The following is a 19,547-nucleotide window of genomic DNA, read 5'->3' as shown; positions in this document are numbered from 1 at the left end:
AAAAAAAAAACAAAAAAACAAAAAAACAAAAAAAAGAAATGACCCTGTATCAGTCAGGTTCCCTGCAGGAGACAACCAATATACACTCATTACTACATTTGAAATGGGTTTATTAAAATGACTACCTATAAACATTCCCCTTGGGGGAAGTGCAGTACCCCAAGGTTCCCAAGGTTAGACAAGCAGGGTGTCATTACCACCCCTAAGCCTGAAGTGGCAAGTGGAAGGAGGGACTTCCAGGGCCCCCAACGGGGAGTGGGGGCTCACCTACTGGGAGCCATAACCTTCAGTCTCGGGTGTCAGATGTAGTCCTCAGACGCATGTCCAGATAGAGAAGGGTGGCGAGGGGAGCTGAGGGGCAAATGGAAGATGTCTACCACATCTGGATGGTTTCGGCAGCAGACATCTTCACAATCAGGTTGTCAGATTTTCAGCTTGTTTCGTTGTAAGAAAGCGAATAAATTTGAAAACCATCTTTAGCTTTGCTCATGACTTTCTGGGTCCATTAGTGAACTCTGTTCTGGAGCTAGGCACTTGGGTACTCACCAGACAGTGGAAGGCTGTAGAGAAGGGCCCCCTTTTAGTACTCTCTCCCAAGCTCTTGTGATATTGGAGAAAATTATCACTAAAAGGACCTATCTGGTCTGAATTAGCAATACAAACCCAAGACACATCAATAAATCCACATTCTTTAATGAAACCATCCTTTCTAGGTAGAGACATATGTTAGGTCCTCTCCACTTTCTCTTTGAAACTGACATCATTTCATGAAATGTAAAATTACACAAAATAAAAAATACCCATATGTTTACATATAATACTTTAAACAGTTTTCCTTTTTAAAAAGAAAACTTTTAGGCATTTGGGATTGATGTTCAGAAGTTCAGTCTACAAAAGAAACTTTAAAAACATCTGCTAAAGCCCAAGGAACATTCATTCACAAATGGAACGCTAACAATATCAATCTGGAAGTTATCAAAGGGACCCATTCAACAGGAAAACTCACTGTGAATTTGCTAGTTAGCAGGATTTTACAAATTATTTCAATCAGCTGAGCAATCCGTGAGTGATACAAAACTTTACAGCAGGGGTGTCCAATCTTTTGGCTTCCCTGGGCCACACTGGAAGAAGAATTATCTTGGGCCATGTATAAAATACACTAACACTAATGATAGCTGATGAGAAAAAAAGTCACAAAAAGAATCTCACATTGTTTCTAAAAAAGTTTACAAATTTGTGTCGGGCCACATTCAAAGCTGTCCTGGGCCATGGGTTGGACAAGCTTGCTTTAGAGAGAAATTGTAAAATAGAAATAGAGGGGAAACTTCACCTTACAGGTAAATGCCTCTAAATATTTACCTTAGGGGAAAATAGAGGGAATAGTGGATCAATGAACAGCCTCTCTTTCTCTGAAGAAATTCCACTGGCTAAAGTTAATTCCAGACTTTTTCCTGCCCTGCAATCCAGGCTTAGCTTTTGCTAGACCAGGTTACACCAGAACTGAGCCAGGCTAAAAACCCAGACCCCAAATCCTTCATTAGCCTGTTGTCCTAAGACAATTCTCTGAACTAAAACTATTTTTGCAACTCAGTGTCATCCCCAAAGCTTGGTACCCAATTAAAGCACAAAGCAGGCTGCAGCGGTATCTTCTACCTCTACTGTTTGCTTCTGGGGATGCTTGCAGGCAGGTCACTGAGCAATTGGAAGCACCAAGGCAGAGGCCTGGGTCTTTCTGCTGAATGGACTCTCTCCAGTGAAGCCAGCCTCGAGTTTCTTTGCAAGAACCCGTGTCATGCCCAAGTCCCCACAAGTGTGGCCCAGCTAGCCCCAGCTGAATCAGAGCTTGTCTTTTGTGCGGATACATCACGCAGAAGGCCTAAATAAAGGTTTTTCATAAGAGTCCCATTGTTGCAAATTGGCCATATGGTGACAATTGTTGAAGCTGTGTGTTTTTGAAAATGTTCATACTAAGGAGATAAAAAAGAAGTATCATTGTTCCACTGTCCTGCTGAGCAGCACCAACTCTGTTTCTGACTCCCTCCCACTTTTCTATGAAATTTGTTAATCTTGCTTAGACTTCTAAAGGTTAAAACTGCAGAATTTTTATTTTCTTGGAGAAAGAACCTTAACAGTCATCTTAGGTATCCCAGTTCCAGTTTCAACTCTCATAGACAAGATGAGACCACATAAAACCTCAGAAAATACAAAAATCAGAGAAATGGAATCTACCCTAACAGGCAGGTGGGATTGGAGCCATGAGGTCAGCTGCTCCATTTGCCGTATCAAAGCGCACGTGGGGCAGGGTCTGCCATGTGCACAATATGAGCGTGTAGGCTGAGCCTCAGTCCAGTGCCGAGAAAGGCGAAAACAGAGTTTGGTGAAAGGAGAGGCAGGAAATGGAGAGCCAATCCTGCAGGGCCCACAGTAAAGCGAGGACCAGGGACTGGCATTTTCTACACTGCATTGATTAAGGCTTTGACAGCTGATCTTTTACATACATACATATATACAGACATATATTATTAATAAGAATACTTTAATTTTTTTCTGTTTTAAGGAAAAAATATTCCCATGCATTTCTCTGACCTTTCCTTGTATCATTCTAGTTTTTGCTCCCAGCAATCACTTTAATGAGACACAGTCCTCTAGTGCCATATTCTGATCTGTAAAAAATATAACCTTTCACCTTTTTACAAATACTGTGTCTAAAATGATGCTGATTCATCCCAAAGGAATTCTGGCGCATGGGAGCTCTCTTGGCTCTAACCAAAATCACTCGTGTGCCGCCCTGCGTTCAACACCAACCAAACAGGACTTACAGTTATGTAAACATTATTTAAAAATTATTCCAACATAAATACTCTTTTAAAGCTAACATACCGCAGCTTTTAGCTCATAATGCCCGTAGATGCCTTAATGAAATGCCATTCAAAACTACCTCACTGTTTAAATTATACCTTGAGGTGCTAAAATTATGTAAACATCATCCTCTACACTTCTCTAGAACAAGTGCCAAGTGTTGTGAATTCTGATTGCAAGTTGGTGATTGAATATTAGTTAATCAGAGCAAAGTTACCAACGCACTCTTTAACCTGATTGGCTACAGGAAGCTAGTCGCTGATTGACTTGTTCCACAAGGCGATGATTCTTACATAACTTATAATTAACCAGTCCTCAACAGTGTTCACCCCACAAGGGACCTGAATTGGTCCCTCATAAGATGTCTTTGCACATTTTGCAAATGCAGTTTGAAGTGGATGTCAAGGAGTCCAGGTGTGCTACGGCAAGTGCCTCCAAAGCTAAAAGAAGAAATGTTCTTCGAAGCCCGTGGAATTCCAAGCACAGGTGGAGTCTTCTCAAAGTCAATGAATGAAAAAATTTCAGGATGAGCCACAATATTGTCTTCTCAGCAGATGGGACTCTCGCCAGCAAATGTTCTGCCGTATTCATAAAGGATGTCTTAGCTCCCAGTGCAATTAGGGAGTGGGGAAAACCAAAGGGACAAGGAGTGTGAATGACTGAGAAATGGCTTCGTGGTCTCCTAACTTCATGACAATGATGTTCATACTCGAAACTTTCTCTGTGCACACTGCTTACTGTGATGCCTTTTTTAGTCCTGACATCCATCCATATTTTCAGGTTTCTTGGTTGACGTGTCCCTGGCAGAGAGAAAGAAAATGATTCCAGCCAAAGCTGTGAGCCATATGTTAGTCACAGCCAAGCTTTCATCCCTTATGCCCAACATAGGCAGAAGACAGGCCGGCACCTTTGCAACCAAGTCCAGATTAGAGGAACGGCCAACCCCAAGGCTGGCCTTTTGCCACATAGGAGGAAGGGACAAGGAGAATGGGTATGAACAAACAGAGCTTGAATGGTCAGTGACTTCAATCCTAATCTTTAACAGTTCATAAGTGATAACATTGCAGACAGAATCAAAAGAACATTTTCTCTCCACCTTGTTGGCCAAGCTTACATGACTTTCATTCAAATATATACCTCCAAGACTGGATTCTGAGTTTTTGTTTGAGAAAAATACTGTACACTGTTTTAGGGCAGATTTTTCAAGGTGCTATTGTTGTAAAAACAAAAACAAAACATTCTCAGTTTCTGTCTTTCAAGAACATCAGCACTATTTCTTCATGTGCAGGGCATCTTGGAACTTGGTGCTGGTGTACTGGGCATGAAAGCCTTTCTTGCTGATGGTGTCATCTGTGTGGAATCGAATCATCAGGGAATCTCCCGCGGAGTAGATTTCTTCTAATGGCTGAGGAAAGGAGAAAGGGAAACGAGAAGGACTTTAGCTGTGATTGGAGTTGAAAATTAGGAGGACGGGACAGGATCTTATGCAAGGACACAGGATGTGTCCCTGGTACCAGAGACTCTGAAGAGCATCCAAACAAGCTTCTTTCCAAAAGAAAGCATTGCAAATTCTGCTCCAGAGAGCTTTGCAGGCCCTGCTCTTCCAAAGATGATGCTAGGTGCATAGCTCATATAGCATCTATTATTAATTATTAAGTACGCAGGTGGGTCAGGTGCTGCGCTGGGCACTTCCAGATCTTATGTAAACTTTACAGCAACCTTGTAAGGCAGGTACTATCCCCATTTTTCACTTCAAGAAACTGAGACTCAAGTTCTCCCAGGTAGGCGGGACCCAAGCTCCGGCCCTTCCGATTGTAAAGGATGCACCATGCATCGCCGAACTCCAGGGTCATCATTGTGATGTGTCTCCCAGGAGACCTGAAACAAAGACCATTGTTCAGGCCTCTGTCCCTTCCAAGGACAAAAACTGGGATGGAGCCACCACATTTGTCAGAAAGGTTTTGCCAGGTGGTCTGTGAATGGGAGCCACATTCCAAGGCTGTTGCCTGCGAGGTTCTAGTGGAGCCAAAGTGAGCTTCCCCCACAGTTAACCGCTCAGGACTCTCCAAGAGGTTCCTTTCCACAGACCCCACAGCTGGAAAGACTTTATCAAAGGCAATGCATTGGCTAAGTGCCACTTTGTCATTCTTTCTTTTCTAGAGGGTGAAAGAAGATGAAGGGAATTATTCAAAAAATATAAATGACAATTTGAATTTCTGTTTAGCACAGGAGCACTGGTGACTCCAAAATGATGTGATTTAAGTCCAGCCAATAGCAAAGAAGCTTGAGCGACCAGGCCTGGAGGCAACAGAAAGGAGGGGGCTGGTGCCCAGTATGGGCAGTGTCCAGTGTGGTGCAGCCAGTGGAGTGACCGGGACACTGTACTGGCCAGTGCACAAACTCCCACCAAGCACCAACTATATGCCAAGCCCTATGTCGGGTGCTGGAGAAACAGCAAACACAACAGGCCCACTGAAAAAGTGAACAATGAGAACACTGATGATGACCTTGAGGACAACTATTGTTGTGTATAGTGAGTGACTGGTAATTTTCATAGGCATTTGGTTTTGCTTGAGGAGAGAAATGTGAATGTAAGAAATATATAAAAGCATAATTAAATATTTTTAAAGCCTGGGGGCCAAATAAAAATGGAGGAGAACAGCTGTGCGTCGTGGCTCACGCCTGTCGTCCCAGCACTTTGGGAGGCCAAGGCAGGTGGATCACTTGAGGTCAGGAGTGCAAGACCAGCCTGACCAACATGGTGAAACCCTGTCTCTACTGAAAATACAAAAATTAGGTGGGCGTGGTGGCACATGCCTGTAATCCCAGCCGCTTGGGAGGCTGAGGCAGGAGAATTGCATGAGCTCAGGAGGCAGAGGCTGCAGTGAGCCGAAATCCAGCCTGGGCGACAGAGCAAGACTCCGTCTCGGGGGGAAAAAAAGTGGGGGGAGAGGGAAAGACTTTGCAAAAATAGGGGGAAAGTCTCAAAAGGAAAAGTGCTCTTCCATGGCTGCCTCAGTAAGGGGCCTTCAAGGACTGGTCCCTTGGCTGCCTCCCAGCCTCCTGACATTTCTCCCGCTTCCCACTCCGCTTCAGCAAAACGTGCCTACTCGCCGTTGCTCGTAAGTGGAGGAGGTGGCCAGGACTGAAACCCGGGTGTGTCTCACTCCACAACTCATGCTGTGATTCATCACACTCTGCCCCGGCCCCAGCGTCTCCGGGACTTACCCCAGAGCCACAGAAGCGGCCGAGCCTGGGCGCTGAGCTGTCGTAGCCGTCGTAGGCTTCCATGTAGTCGTAGCCGCAGTCGGCCTCCTCCTCAACCTCAAAGGTCCGGAATGTCAGCTCCACGCCGTAGCCGTCCTCTGCCACGATCACCCAGTCGCAGTGGGCCTGGCTCGGGTAGTTGTTGTCCCCAAACTGGGCATGGGAATAGAGCTCTTTGGTCTGCACTTCAGCCTTCAGCCTGCCCCCGCACTCTGGAGCAGAGAGAAGTGAGATGTCCCCTCAGCACAGGACACCCTCGTGCCTCCCGCCTGCGTCTGCTCAGTTTTCTCTACAGAGCCGAGTGCGTGCCTGGCAGGAGAGGCCAGGTAGTCTTGTCACCCCCTCTGATGGAGGAGTACACAGAGGCCCCTGACTCCCAGGTCAGGGCTCCCTCGGGGGTGCAAAGTGGCCCTTACAAGCCAAGGTCGCCTGTTCCCAGCTTGAAAATACGTGAGCATGCCATTGAAAAGAGCTGGCTGCTTTTTGCTTTTTCCAGTTATGGAGACATGGAGCCAATGGATGGTTCGCTCACTGGTCGCTGGGATGTGGGTGGACCTATTTGCCACTTTATTCCCTGGAAGGGTTGGATGCATCTGAGAAGGGCTCACGCTCGCCCCACGGACTGACTGTAATTTGTCATTTCTACCAACAGAGGGCGATAAAAGCATATCAGAACCGCGGGTAAGCGCTCAACCCTGGAAACTTCAGACCCTACTTGACTGGTTCTTGCAACTGAGGGCATCGACCATAGGCCAACTTTGAGGTCCCCGTGGGTGTCACAGGTGAGCTGCCCCTCAGGTTCTGGGCTTGTATTCTGTAGCCTTTGTTTCTGGGTTTTTTATTATACAAGGACAGTAACTCTTGTTGGCCCTGGTCCTATATACAGTACCTTGTGTCTTGGACACTTAAGCCCACATAAAATAAAATGAATATTGGCCGGGTGTGGTGGCTCACGCCTGTAATCCCAACATTTTGGGAGGCTGAGACGGGTGGATCACTTGAGGTCAGGAGTTTGCGACCCGCCTGGCCAACATGGTGAAACCCTGTCTTTACTACAAATACAACATTAGCAGGGTGTGGTCGTGGGCGCCTGTAATCCCACCTACTCGGGAGGCTGAGGCAGGAGAATTGCTTGAACCTGGGAGATGGAGCATGCAATGAACTGAGATTGTGCCACTGCACTCCAGCCTGGGCCACAGAGCAAAACTCCATCTCAAAAAAAAAAAAAAAGTAAATAAATAAATACATAGGCAAGATTGGTCTAGATTAGCAAGCACCAGAAATTCTGGAGGCAAATTCTTGCACAGCCCCTCCCCTGTGTGCTCCATGCCCCCAAGGGGCTCAGGCAAACACTGTTGTAGATTCTGGGCCACCTGGCTCCTAACACTTCTAGGCCCCTCTGGAGCTCCACGCCCCGCCTGGCCCAGTCCTGTCTGACTGCCCATTCTGAGTCCTGTGTTGGCTCTGGCTTAGAATGTCTTACAGGTCTAACCCGTTTTGGGGAAATTTCAAATTCCTGAGAGCTGGGTGGTCATGAAATGAGCACAGAGCAGGGCGGGACACCTCCCCTCCATCCTGCCGGAGGCCCCTACCCTCCTCACCTTCCTGGGCCCCAGGAGGTGGACCCCTGGCCTGCATCAGTGACCCCCATGCCCTCTGCTGCAGGTTCAGCCACGGGAGCACCAGCAGATCAGATGGAGGGAGGAGAGAGAGGCCAGGGTATTTAGTCCCCTGATTGCCACAGCTGTTCTTCCACGTAGGTCACAGCTGCAGCCACAGGGTCTCTGCATGCAGCCCTCTCTGTCGCCAGCTTCTAGGAACTGCTCCCTCCTCTCATCCTCTGGGTCTGGGATTGCAGTTCCTTACTCTGGTGGCTGTACTGTCCTACAGCATCCCATGCCCTCTCACCCCTTTGTAACCTGTCCCTTTATTAACTTCTCCTCAAATAGTGACTCTGAATGTGCCCCCATTTCCTGCTAGGACCCTGAAGCACCTCTGTTCTTCCTGATCCCTATCTGCAGGGGCAAGAGGGCTTTTAAACTTCCCTGGAGGAAGCTAGAACTAGAAGCTAGAACTCCTCAGGGAGTTTGACAGGGTTCCACAAACCATGCAGTGTTTTCTGCTACGCAAGGGGAGGCTGAACTGCCTCAGGATGCTGGTTGCCATTTTGTTTGACCTAATTTATATTTTCTGGTACTGAAAAAAAACTGGGGGTAGGGGCTGTTAAAAGGATCACAGGGTCGCATGATCGTGAGCTCAGACTCAGCATTACAGAAGCAGAGCGGGCTTCGGGTGGCCACCGGCTCTGACAAAGGACACAATTGTACATCAGGATCAAAGGGTCAGATTTGCTTCCGTGGGCACTAGTCCCAGGTGGTAACATTTTAATGGCTAAAGAGCAGAGCCAAATTTCCTACTGACGTTCTTCTACTTAACGAAGTAGATAATATAAGTTATAAGCACATACATTTCCCACCAAAGCACCTAATACAGCTGTTTACATTTTGAGTGGAAGAAAAAATCATGGGGAACAGAAACATTTTTCACTTTCCAGAACTGATCCTTACAGGGATAAAAGTCTGCTTTCACCACTCAGTTACCCAACTTCTGGACTTCATACACCAGCAAAATACCCGGGCTGGAGTGCAGTGGCATGATCAGAGCTCACTGCAGCTTTGAACTCCTGGGCTCCAGCAATTCTCCTGCTTCAGTCTCCGGGGTAGCTGGGACCACCACGCTTCACTATATTTCCTAGTTTTTATTTTGTAGAGATTGCAGTTGGGGGCAGGGGTCTCACCATCTTGCCCTGGCAGGTCTTGAACTCCTGGGCTCAAGCAATCCTCCCCACTCAGCCTCCCAAAGTTCTAGGATTATAGGTGTGAGCCACCGTGGCTGGCCAAAATATATTTTTAAAAAGACAGGAAGGAAGGAAGGAAAGAAGGAGGGAGGAAAAAATGGGGCACTAACAAAGGGTTGTCCATTTCAAATTGTGTCAATTAAGGATATTGAAAGAAAACAGCCATTTTTCCTATGGTTGCTGAGGCTTCATTTTATTTTTTAAGAGACAGAGTCTCACTCTATCGTCCAGTCTGGAGTGCAATGGCACAATCTTGGCTCACTGCAATCTCTGCCTCCAGGGTTCAAGCAATTCTCCTGCCTCAACCTCCTGAGTAGCTGGAATTATAGGCAACCACCACCATGCCCAGTTAATTTTGCATTTTTAGTAGAGACGGGATTTCACCATGTTGCCCAGGCTGGTCTCGAGCTCCTGACCTCAAGTGATCCGCTTGCCTCAGCCTCCCAAAGTGCTGGGATTACAGGCATGAGCCACCGCGCCCAGCCTCATGCTTCATTTTAATAGGACATTTCATCACGCACCTTCCTCTCCTAGCCCTCCCCCGGTCAGAATAAAAGGCAGTCCTTGTCCTGCCTTCACCATATCTCTGTCTCCTGTCCAAGTGCTCATCAGCCGGAAGCCAGTGTCCCACCCCAGGTACCTGTGCTGTGCACTGCCTGGAAGCCTTTCCTCTGCACTGAGGCATCCGAATAAAACCTGAGAAACATACTGCTGCCCGAAGCCACCATGGGGTCTGGTTTCTTGCTGCCGCAGAAACGGCCCAGGATGGGGGCCAGGCTGTCGGGCCCGTCGTACATTTCCAGGTGGTCATAGGCACATTCCTGGTGCTGCTCGATCTCAAATTCATTGAAGGTCTGGGGACAAAAGAGCAGAAAGTAAGGCAAGGGCCTGACATTCAGCCGGGGTGAGGGCCTCCTCTCCAGTTCTAGGAGAGGAAGGGGTGAGGCAGTGTGGGGACACTTCCACTTGGCTGTGCAGGGGGTATGTGGCCATGATGATGCTTGGGGACATCTGTAGAGAGGGTCTCAACCTCTGCCTTGCTTTTGGTCCAGCAGGCGGCCCTATGAGGTAGTTACATGAGCTATTGCTACAATGACCACACTGCAGATGAGAGCAGGGGTTCAGAGAGTTTAAATGCTTGACATTTTGACAGCTATTAAGCGACAGAGCCAGGCTTTCCACAGCCCAAATCTGTCTTCCTTCCATCCCATCACACAGCTTCTCTCTCACTTAGGGCCAAGAGCCAGCAAGGGCTGAGGGCCCACTCTCTGTGTTGGCAGCTGTTTTAAATGCTTTACAAGTATCACCTCATTCAATCTTTACGCCCCTGTGATGTGTCTAATCCCCACTTTACAGATGAGGAAAGTGAGGCTCAGAGCTGCCAGATGAGTTGTCCAAGGTCTCACACTGGTAGAACTGGGCCATGATCTGGCACTCTGGTGTCAGAGGCCCTGCTGTTGACCTGTGCACTCCACTGCATGATCCTTCAGTACAAATGACACTGGTGAGGTTGTATGAGGTGCATGCTGTTCCGGGCAGCACCCTCGTGGTGGCTGACACTCACTGAGTGTTTATTCCATGCCAAGCATTTATGGGCGTTTTCTCACTTACTTCTGGTGATGCTGGGAAGGAAGAGCTATTATTATTTCCAACATGCAGAAGGGGAAAATGAGTCTTAGAGAAGCTGGCTGGCCTGCCCAAGCTCACGCAGCTGGAGACAGATGAAGCTGAACTTGACCCCAGCTAGCCTTCTCCAATCCCCACTGCTATCATTCACCAGGTTATGCTGCCTCACTTCTCCCTGTTCCCCCTAAGGACTGTCCCCTAACGCTGGCCAGGGGCGCCCCACCATTCCAGCCTGCTTTTCAGCCCGGAATGCAGGTGGTCGACTGATGGCAGCCCCAGCGTCAAGGGAGATGGGATAAGGTGAGTGGGAACGGTGTTAGATGAAGACCTGGACCAAACGACAGAGCAGGGACACAGGACATTAGCTGGGGCGGCGCGGGGCGGGAGTGCTCAATTCATCTCTGGCCTGGCAGCACAGAGATGGAGATTGGGAGGGGGAAACAGGACCAGCACGGCAATGCAGGCTTTCAGAAGAATGACTCCCACACACTAACGCACGTGGGCAAAGCTCTCCCGCCTGTGAGATGGGGGCGCTGGGGCAAAGGTGGTGGGTAGAGACACTGGACAAGGGAGCAGCGGCACCAGGAAGGCCATGCAGTGGAAGGGAGCCTTAAGCTCAGCAGGCAGGGAGCTCCCAGGAGGTCCATGGGGCGCCCTGTCGCCATCCCCATGCAGCGACCACCACCAGCTTCCTTGAGAAGTATTCAACTCACATTCTACGGTAGCGAAAAGAGCTCAATCAATATATCCACCATCCGCTTCCCGAGGAAACGCCTTTTGGAAACTACCAAGTGTGTGTATGAGCCTCGGGCAAACGCTTCCCGTTGTGCGTTTGCGCGCTCCCAACGCCAGAGGGCGGCTCCCCCGCGGTCCTCGGGGCTCTATGTTGCCATTGCGAACATTTCCCAGCAGATGGCGGTCTTGGAGAAGCAGTGCCTTTCCCTAAGGCGCTCTCCAGTTGATCCTTACCCAGATTCAAGGCTGACCCGTGACAGCCGCTCTTAGCAGAGCAGCAGTTTCCCCACGGGCGGCCCAGCATGTGAGCTGTCCGCTGGGAGCACCCTGTGGTCAGAGGCCCTGTCTTCAGCCCTTGACGCCCTGGGGGCCCATTCGCCTCTTCTGCTCCTCACTCATGGCTCTCACCAATAAACATCCTGCAAGTCCCTGTGCTATAGTCCATTGATCATGGACTTCTCCCTCTCTCTTCTCCTCCATTCTCCTTGAGTTATTCGTCCACAGTTCATAGGGTCAATCCTACTTACCTCTACAGTCAGAAAAACCCATTTAAAAAATGTCCGTCTGCCTGAAGTACAATACATTCTCCAGCTGGCAAAAGGGTTTCTTTATTTTCCAAAATGTGGGAGTCCCTGGGGCTTGAGAAATGAGGCTCCTAGGAGATTCAACTCCCCTTTGAAATAACTGTGCAAACCACACATCATATACGTGAAAAAGACTTTAAATAAAGGCTTGGGGAAAACATTTTAATTCAAGAGGGAATTTGCATAAAGAACTTAGTCTCCTATTACTAATGTGAAAAAAAATTAAGTTGTAGAAAAAATATGAATAGGATTTTATTAGAGGAATTTGAGTAACAAAAACATATATATTTCCCTGTGCACTGACAGTCATGATTGTCCACAGAAAATTTCTGGAAGGATCCATAAGAATGTGTTCAGAGTGGTCATTTCTAGAGTGGAAATGGGGGCTCTGGGGTCTTTTGATTTCTGTTTCCAGCCTCCTGTACTGATTCATCTTGTTTTTAATTGTGAGACTATATTGTCTTGTAAAAAAATTCAAACCGGAAACAAGTGAATCTCAAACAGCACTGCAGACGTGGGTGGTGGATGCTGCCTCCTGCTGGTCCCACTGTGCCCAGGAGTGATCTATAGAGCTTTTGTGTGTTGTTTCTTTTAATCTGCACAACAGCCCGATGAAGTAAGCTTCATTAGTATCCATGTTTTGCAGATAATGAAACTGAGACCTGGAAATGTTGAGTAACCTCCCCCCAGTTACAGAGCTGGGAAGTGGCAGAGCAGAGACTCAAACCGCACATCTGCCTGATACCCACCCAAGTCCATGTTCTCAATAAACTACAAAAATGACTCACGAGTTTCACCCTGTGGCCTGCAGTCGAAGAGATGTTCCAGGTACACTCCCTCCGGCTGGGGTATTTGTCAGGCCAGTTGGGGCTCGCCAGGGTCCCCTCTGCACTGCTGATCTTGTGTGCACAGCCAGCTGGGGGTGGCGGGGGGACACATACAGAGAGAGAAGTCATTCACTGTGGGCAGCACGAGAAGGATTCTAGGGGGTTCTCCTCCCCTCTCTCCTAATTGTCTCAGGGTCTTTATCAAATGTGGGGGTGGGGTGTCCTGAATCAGGTGTATCGTGGCTCAGGGATGTGTTGGTTTACTTGCACTGGCTTTTCTGCCTTCCTGGCTGTGGCTCGGGGGGCCAGGCTATCTTTCTATTCCTATCCACATTGCAGTTATCCCTGCAAATATGTTAAAAGCACTGGCAGTGGGGTCGGGTGGGCCTTGACCCATCTTGGTTCCGCCATCTGTGGGACTTGGGGCTCTAATGTAAGCTTCGGTGTCCTTATTTGTAAAAGGGTGCCACCCTAGTCGGGGTGATATGTGATCAAATGAGATAATGCATGGGAAAGGCTTAGGGCGTGCTCAGTGCATCTTGGCTAACAGAGGTCTGCTTCATCACTGCACCATCCATCCAGAAGCTTCTTTTAGTTTTTCTAAGTGGTTTTATTTGGAGTCTACCAAGTGTGTCCTGGTTACAGTGCTATTTGCCAAGAGTGATCCCACAACTCATTCGATGCCTGGCATCTTGGCCAATAACTGGCATTTCTCTTCTTCTGTGTTGGGCACTGTGGACAGCATTTTCCATGCATCATCTCCTTTAGTCCTTCTCACCTCCCAAATAAGAAAATAGGTTTGGAGAGGGACAGTGCTCTGCTGATAGGGGGCGGAGCTGGGACTCAAACCGGGCCTGGCTGGCTTTAAGGCCAGTGCTACCACTGCTTAGAAAGCACGGCGGACTGTATCACAAACACAGAGGCTCCACGCTGAAGAAGCTGGAGAGGCAGGTGAGGAGGGCCGGGGGGAGGAAGGGAAGGAGGCAGCTTTGAAGACGGTCCAAAGAGATTTGTCTCCGCTCAGTGCTACATCTGCTCTGCAGCCACACAGAGAACAGGCGCCCAAAGAGAGAGTGGCTCGGCTCCTGAGACATGTGCTCAGCTCCTGGGATATTTGCTCTGACACCCCCTGCCCTTGGGGTCAACCCACACAAACGCAGCCACTATTCAGGGATGGGAACTTGGGAGAGTTGACCTCCCTCCTGTCCTCTCCCACACTGCAGGAGGCAAGCCTGGCCCTAGCCTGGGCCCGCCTCACAGGGGCTTGACTGTTCCTTCCCTGTTCGGTTCTTCCACCAGCCTCCCACCCAGCCCCTCCACCACCTGTGACCATGCCCTAGGGCTGGGCTCGGAGGGTGGCCGCCTCCTCCTGAAGACATGTCAGCGCCTCCTGTAACATTCTAGGCAGATCCTGACCAGACTCTGCGGCACCCAGCCAAATCTCCTAACTCCAGACTGTTTATTCCAGAGATCTGGCTGTGTGTCTTCCACATCTTCCTCCACCCTTGACTTCCTTTGCAGGGCTTCATGGCTAGGGCCAAGGCCTGGAAGCCTGTGTGTTTGTCATAAATGTTCAAACTCCCTTCACTGGGCAGGGTAAGAACAGAAGGAAGGCTTTTTCCAGAATGACTGGACAGTAAAAGCCACCTGGCCCTGAAGAATTTCCTACAGTGAATGGAGAACGGAGCAAAGCTTTTCAAATCCTATTTTTCTATGGGACCTGCATATGGTGATTAATATATGACAAAGACATAAATGGCTGATCTTTATTGATGTTTGAGGGCATAATATGTGTCAGAGAGTCTGAAATACTTGGTTTTAATCCTCACAAAAACTTTAAGAAGGAGGTTATGTTTAGACCCTTTTAACCAAAGAAAAAACTGAGGCTCAGATAGGTTAAATAGCTTGCTTGCCCAAGGTCACACAGCTAGGGAACGGCAGAGCCAGGATTTAGACCTAGGTATTCAGATTCCAGAGCTTGCAGGCTTAATCATTTGCAAAAATAACTCAGCCTACAGCACCTGAGGCCCCCAGGTGCCCCCTGAAGGAGAGAGATGCCCTGGGAAAAACTCTCCCACTAGGACAGCAGTGGCTGGGCCTCAGCTCAGAAAGTGGAAGAGCTCCTCACCGCAGCCCCTCATTCATGCACATGCTCACAGGGGTTTGGGGTGTGGCGAAGGTCAGCCCACCCCCCAACAACCGGAGGTCCAGCCTCACCCTCTTTGCAGTCATGCCCGTTCTCGTGGAGCCGGTAGCCGTTTCTGCACCTGCACAGGTAGCTCCCAAAGGTGTTGACGCACTCGTGCTGACACCCGCCATTGTCCTTGGCACACTCATCCTTGTCTGGGGAGATCAATGAACTCTTCTAAGAGGAAACGCCAACTTGCGAACGTCCCTCAGGGCTCAGAATCCCACTTAAAAATGGCCTCCTCCAGGAAGCTTCTCTGATTGCTCCCTTTCCCCTCTGACTGTTCCCTTACTGGGGGAGTGAAGTGGGAACATCTTCACCTCAGATTTCTTGCATATCTTGCATATCTTGCATATCTACTTGTTTCATTTTCCAAGCACTTGGCCCTGGTATGTATTGGATTCTCCAAGTACTTTTTCTATGTTCTCTGGCCCTGCTCCCTGCTCAAAACAAGGAGCTCCCTGAAGGACAGGCTAGTATTAATCACAGTAGTAACAATAATGACAGTAATTCCTACTTACTGAATGTTTACTATGGAACAGGCACAGCCCCAAGCACTCTATACATTATCTAAGTTAATTCTCATCCAACCTTAGGAGGGAGCTCTCTATCCACCAGTCTTTATAAGTAAGGAAACTGGCCGGGCATGGTGGCTCACGCCTGTAATCCCAGCACTTTGGGAGGCCGAGGTGGGTGGATCACCTGAGGTCAGGAGTTCAAGACCAGGCTGGCCAACATGGAGAAACCCTGTCTCTACTAAAAATACAAAAATTAGCCGGGCGTGGTGGCGCATGCCTGTAATCCCAGCTACTTGGGAGGCTGAAGTAGGAGAATTGCTTGACCCTGGGAGCCGGAGGGTGCAGTGAGCCGAGATTGCGCCAGTGCACTCCAGCCTGGGCAACAAGAGTGAAACTCCGTCTCAAAAACAAAACAAAACAAAACAAAAACAAGTAAGGACACTGACTCTGAGAATGGCTAATGTGACCAAGGTCACTCAGTGAGCAAACATCCTCTGTGGCTGACCCCAAGGCCTGGGCTCAAGTGCCATGACTCCACACCGCCCTCTGCACGTGGAGGAGCTGACTGTTGGGGACACACGGCAGAGGGCCAGCCCTACCCCACCACTTCCAGCTCTGGTGGCCACAGGCAGTTCCTGCCCTCTATGCCTCAGTTGCCTCGCCTGTAAAATGGAGACAGTAATGGTAACCTCACTTCACAGGTTGTTGGGAGGGGTAAATTAATTAGAGCAGCACCCAGCCCACAGTGTTAGCTGCATAATTATTATGTGAGAACTCAAGTGCTGGCCCTTGTTAAACTTGCGGTCCTTGTATGCAGCCCTATCCTAACCCAGCTTGTTCCTACATTTACCGAAGATCAGCCTCCCTCCCCTGCTTCCCTGCCATCACCAGAATGACTTTAGGGGTCAGCCCTGTCTTCCTCCCCTCTCTACACCCTCTTGTTCACCATGGTTAATGTCTCCTTGAACACTGTATTTCACCTGCTTATGTCATCAGGACAAGTAAGAGCCCTTGTAAGACCCTTTAAGAATGCAGAAGAGAGGCCTGGTGCCGTGGCTCACGCCTGTAATCCCAGCACTTTGGGAGGCCGAGGCGGACAGATCACCTGAGGTCCAGAGTTTGAGACCAGCCTAACCATGGAGAAACCCCGTCTCTACTAAAAATAGAAAATTAGCTGGGCGTGGTGGCACATTCCTGTAATCCCAGCTACTCAGAAGGCTGAGGCAGGAGAATCGCTTGAAGCCAGGAGGCGGAGGTTGCGGTGAGCTGAGATCGCGCCATTGCACTCCAGCCTGGGCAACAAGAGCAACACTCTGTCTAAAAAAAAAAAAAATGCAGAAGAGATGAAGCCGCCCAACACCCAGCACTGACCCACCTCTCTCCCTTCCTTCTTCTGAGTCCTTCTGCAGATGACTCACAGGTCCTCACTCCTGCTCTGACCCTCTCCCCTGTGCTCTGGTGTCCTATTGCAAACATGGAGCTGCCCTGCCTGTGATGCTCTGCTACATCCTCCGCTGAGGTGGCTCCTGCCCGCCCTGCTGCCCCGGTCCTCCAGCCGCCTGGCCCTCCCAGCTCCACACTGCCTGGCATGGCTTGGTCAGATGACAAGTTTAGGCTTGCCCTGCTCAGGAACCTGCAAACAGTCCCCTTCCTGTTTCATCAGGTCCCTGCTCTTTAGCCCAGCGTTTAGGGTCCTTCATTACCTGGCCTTCTCCAACTTGGCCCATCTCATGCCCTTGGCTTCCCAGCATGGGTCAGGGCTCCATGCAGGCCCATCTCATCTCTGTCTCTGTGCTCTGTTGAGACCTTAACCTGTGCTCACACTGCTTCCCCTACTGGGGACCCTGTACTTTCTCTCTAATCATCCTATCTCCACCTCCATGTCTTCCATCCCTTAAAACTTGGCTTAGACCACCCCAAATCCTGCAAAAAGGCTTCACCCACTGCTCCAGGCAGCCATGGGCTTCTCTTCTTCAAACATTAGACCTTGTTGCACCGGCCCACCCCACAGTGCTCCAGGCTGGGACTCAGCAGGGTGTGTATCCCTGGTCTCCCTAGCTGGCATGTAAGCTTGTCCAGGGTTGGGGGCACTTCCCTGGCAACAGCTCTGAGCCTAGTAGTGTACTGTGCCCACAGCAGACACTCAAAACAAAAAACATGACTTGCTCAATGAGAGGCTGCCAAAAACACCCATGGAGACGGAACTCTGGGTATCTATAAAATCAACACATAATTTGGTCGTTTCTGTGCCAAGCATTAAGACTATAAAGATAACCAAAATACAGTTCCTGCTTGTAAACAGTTCACACTCTAATATGACGTGACATGCAGGACCTGCTATACAATTTACAAGGCTCAGCACAAGATTTGAACTTTGTTTAAACACTATTATGAATTTCTTTTTTTTGAGATGGAGTCTTGCTCTGTTGCCCAGGCTGGAGTGCAGTGGCACAATCTCGGCTCATTGCAACCTCTGCCTCCCTGGTTCAAGCGATTCTCCTGCCTCAGCCTCCTCAGTAGCTGGGACTACAGGCGCCCGCCACAACGCCCAGCTAATTTTTTGTCTTTTTAGTAGAGACAGGGTTTCACCATGTTGGGCAGGATGGTCTTGATCTCTTGACCTCGTGATCCGCCCGCCTCGGCCTCCCAAAGTGCTGGAATTACAGGCGTGAGCCACCGCACCCGGCCATGAGTTTCAAGATGATGACAACAGAACCTTAAACCAGTGTGGGCCCTTCTGAGAACAGGCTCTGTGCTATTGCACAGGCCACAGGCCCATGGAGCTGGCCCTGGTGACAAGAGCCCTAATGGAAGGGAAGGAGAGAGTGCTGTGGGAACACTGGTGAACGAACAATCAATATGCTAAGAGGATGCTATGGCTTGAGTGGGTCCCCCAAAGTTCATGTGTTGTAAACTTAATCCCCAATGCAACAGTGTTGAGAGATGAGGCCCTTACATGTGATTAGGTCATGAGAGCTCATTATTGCAGCAGTGGGGTCCTGATAGAGGATGAGTTTGACCCCCTTGCTGCTCTTTCTCACCCATGTGGTGACTTTCACCCTGTTATGACACAGCAAGAAGGCATTTGTCAGATGTTCCCCCTTGATTTTGGACTTCCCAGCCTCCAGACTCATGAACAAAATACATTTCTGTTCACTATAAATTACCCAGTTTGTGGTATTCTGTGATAGCAGCACAAAATGGACTAAGATAGAGGAATAAGATGAAGCCAGAGAATGTTACAGAAAGTGGCACTGTGGGTCTTCAGGTTGAAGTAGGAGTTTCCTAAGTAGGGAAGGAAGAAGGATATTCCAGAGAGAGGGAAGGCCACAGGCAGGAGGTATGAAGAGAGAATGGGATGGGGGTTTAGGAGTAGAGGGTGATGGCATGGGGGAACAGTGGGGGGATTATTCGTGATCACAGCACAGGGTACCTACAGAGGGAATGTGGCTGGTAGGACAGGTGGGCCAAGGCAGTGTCCAGCATCAGATGCTGCACTAAGGAGAATGGGCTTTTTCTACAGCTGCTGTACTGGCCCTGAGGGTTCATGGCCTTCAGTTTGAGAAGTAGGGTCCAATGTGCTGCTGTAGTGGGTTTAGTACTGTCTTCCCAAAATTTCTGTTCATGTGTGATAGGGTTTGGCTGTGTCCTCACCCAAATCTCATCTTGAATTGTAGCTCCCATAATCCCACGTGTTGTGGGAGGGACCCAGTGGAAGAGAATTGAACCATGGAGGCGGTTTCCCCCATACTGGTCTTGTGGTAGTGAATAAGTCTCACAAGATCTGATGATTTTTTAAGGGGTTTCCCCTTTCACTTGGCTCTCATTCTCTATTGTCGGCAGCTACGTAAGACGTGCCTTCGCCTTCCGCCATGATCGTGAGGCCTCCCCAGCCATGTGGAACTGTGAGTCCATTAAACCTCTTTCTCTTTTTTTTTTTTTGCTCCAAGATGGAGTCTTGTTCTGTAGCCCAGGCCGGAGTGCTGTGGTGCGATCTTGGCTCACTGCAACCTCTGTCTCCTGGGTTCAAGCGATTCTCCTGCCTCAGCCTCCCGAGTAGCTGGGATTACAGGCACACACCACCAC

The 19,547-nt window shown here is 49.2% G+C and overlaps 2 protein-coding genes across 2 annotated transcripts in view; one reads left to right on the top strand and one right to left on the bottom strand.

Annotated features, from left to right (window-relative positions):
* Positions 1–675: 675 nt before the first annotated feature.
* TLL2 (tolloid-like 2) overlaps positions 676–19,547 on the bottom strand; it is a 150,333-nt gene continuing 131,461 nt past the window's right edge. Inside the window, exons 17-21 of the mRNA XM_011951207.1 lie at positions 14,973–15,098; positions 12,717–12,844; positions 9,624–9,837; positions 6,088–6,338; positions 676–4,264 (exon numbers count right to left, since the gene is read on the bottom strand). Coding sequence (XP_011806597.1) covers positions 4,130–4,264; positions 6,088–6,338; positions 9,624–9,837; positions 12,717–12,844; positions 14,973–15,098 — 854 coding nt within the window. The 3' untranslated portion in view covers positions 676–4,129. The remainder of the gene's footprint in view (positions 4,265–6,087; positions 6,339–9,623; positions 9,838–12,716; positions 12,845–14,972; positions 15,099–19,547) is intronic.
* On the top strand, positions 10,634–12,711 carry LOC105518282. Its single transcript, XM_011951206.1, has one exon. The coding sequence runs from the start codon at positions 11,255–11,257 to the stop codon at positions 11,612–11,614; it is 360 nt and encodes a 119-aa protein (XP_011806596.1). The 5' UTR covers positions 10,634–11,254; the 3' UTR covers positions 11,615–12,711.

Source organism: Colobus angolensis, unplaced genomic scaffold, assembly GCF_000951035.1.
Source record: "Colobus angolensis palliatus isolate OR3802 unplaced genomic scaffold, Cang.pa_1.0 Scaffold316, whole genome shotgun sequence".
In the NCBI taxonomy this organism is placed as follows: Eukaryota; Metazoa; Chordata; class Mammalia; order Primates; family Cercopithecidae; genus Colobus; species Colobus angolensis.
Note: the sequence above shows the minus strand (reverse complement) of the source record. Positions and strands in the feature narration are given on the sequence as shown.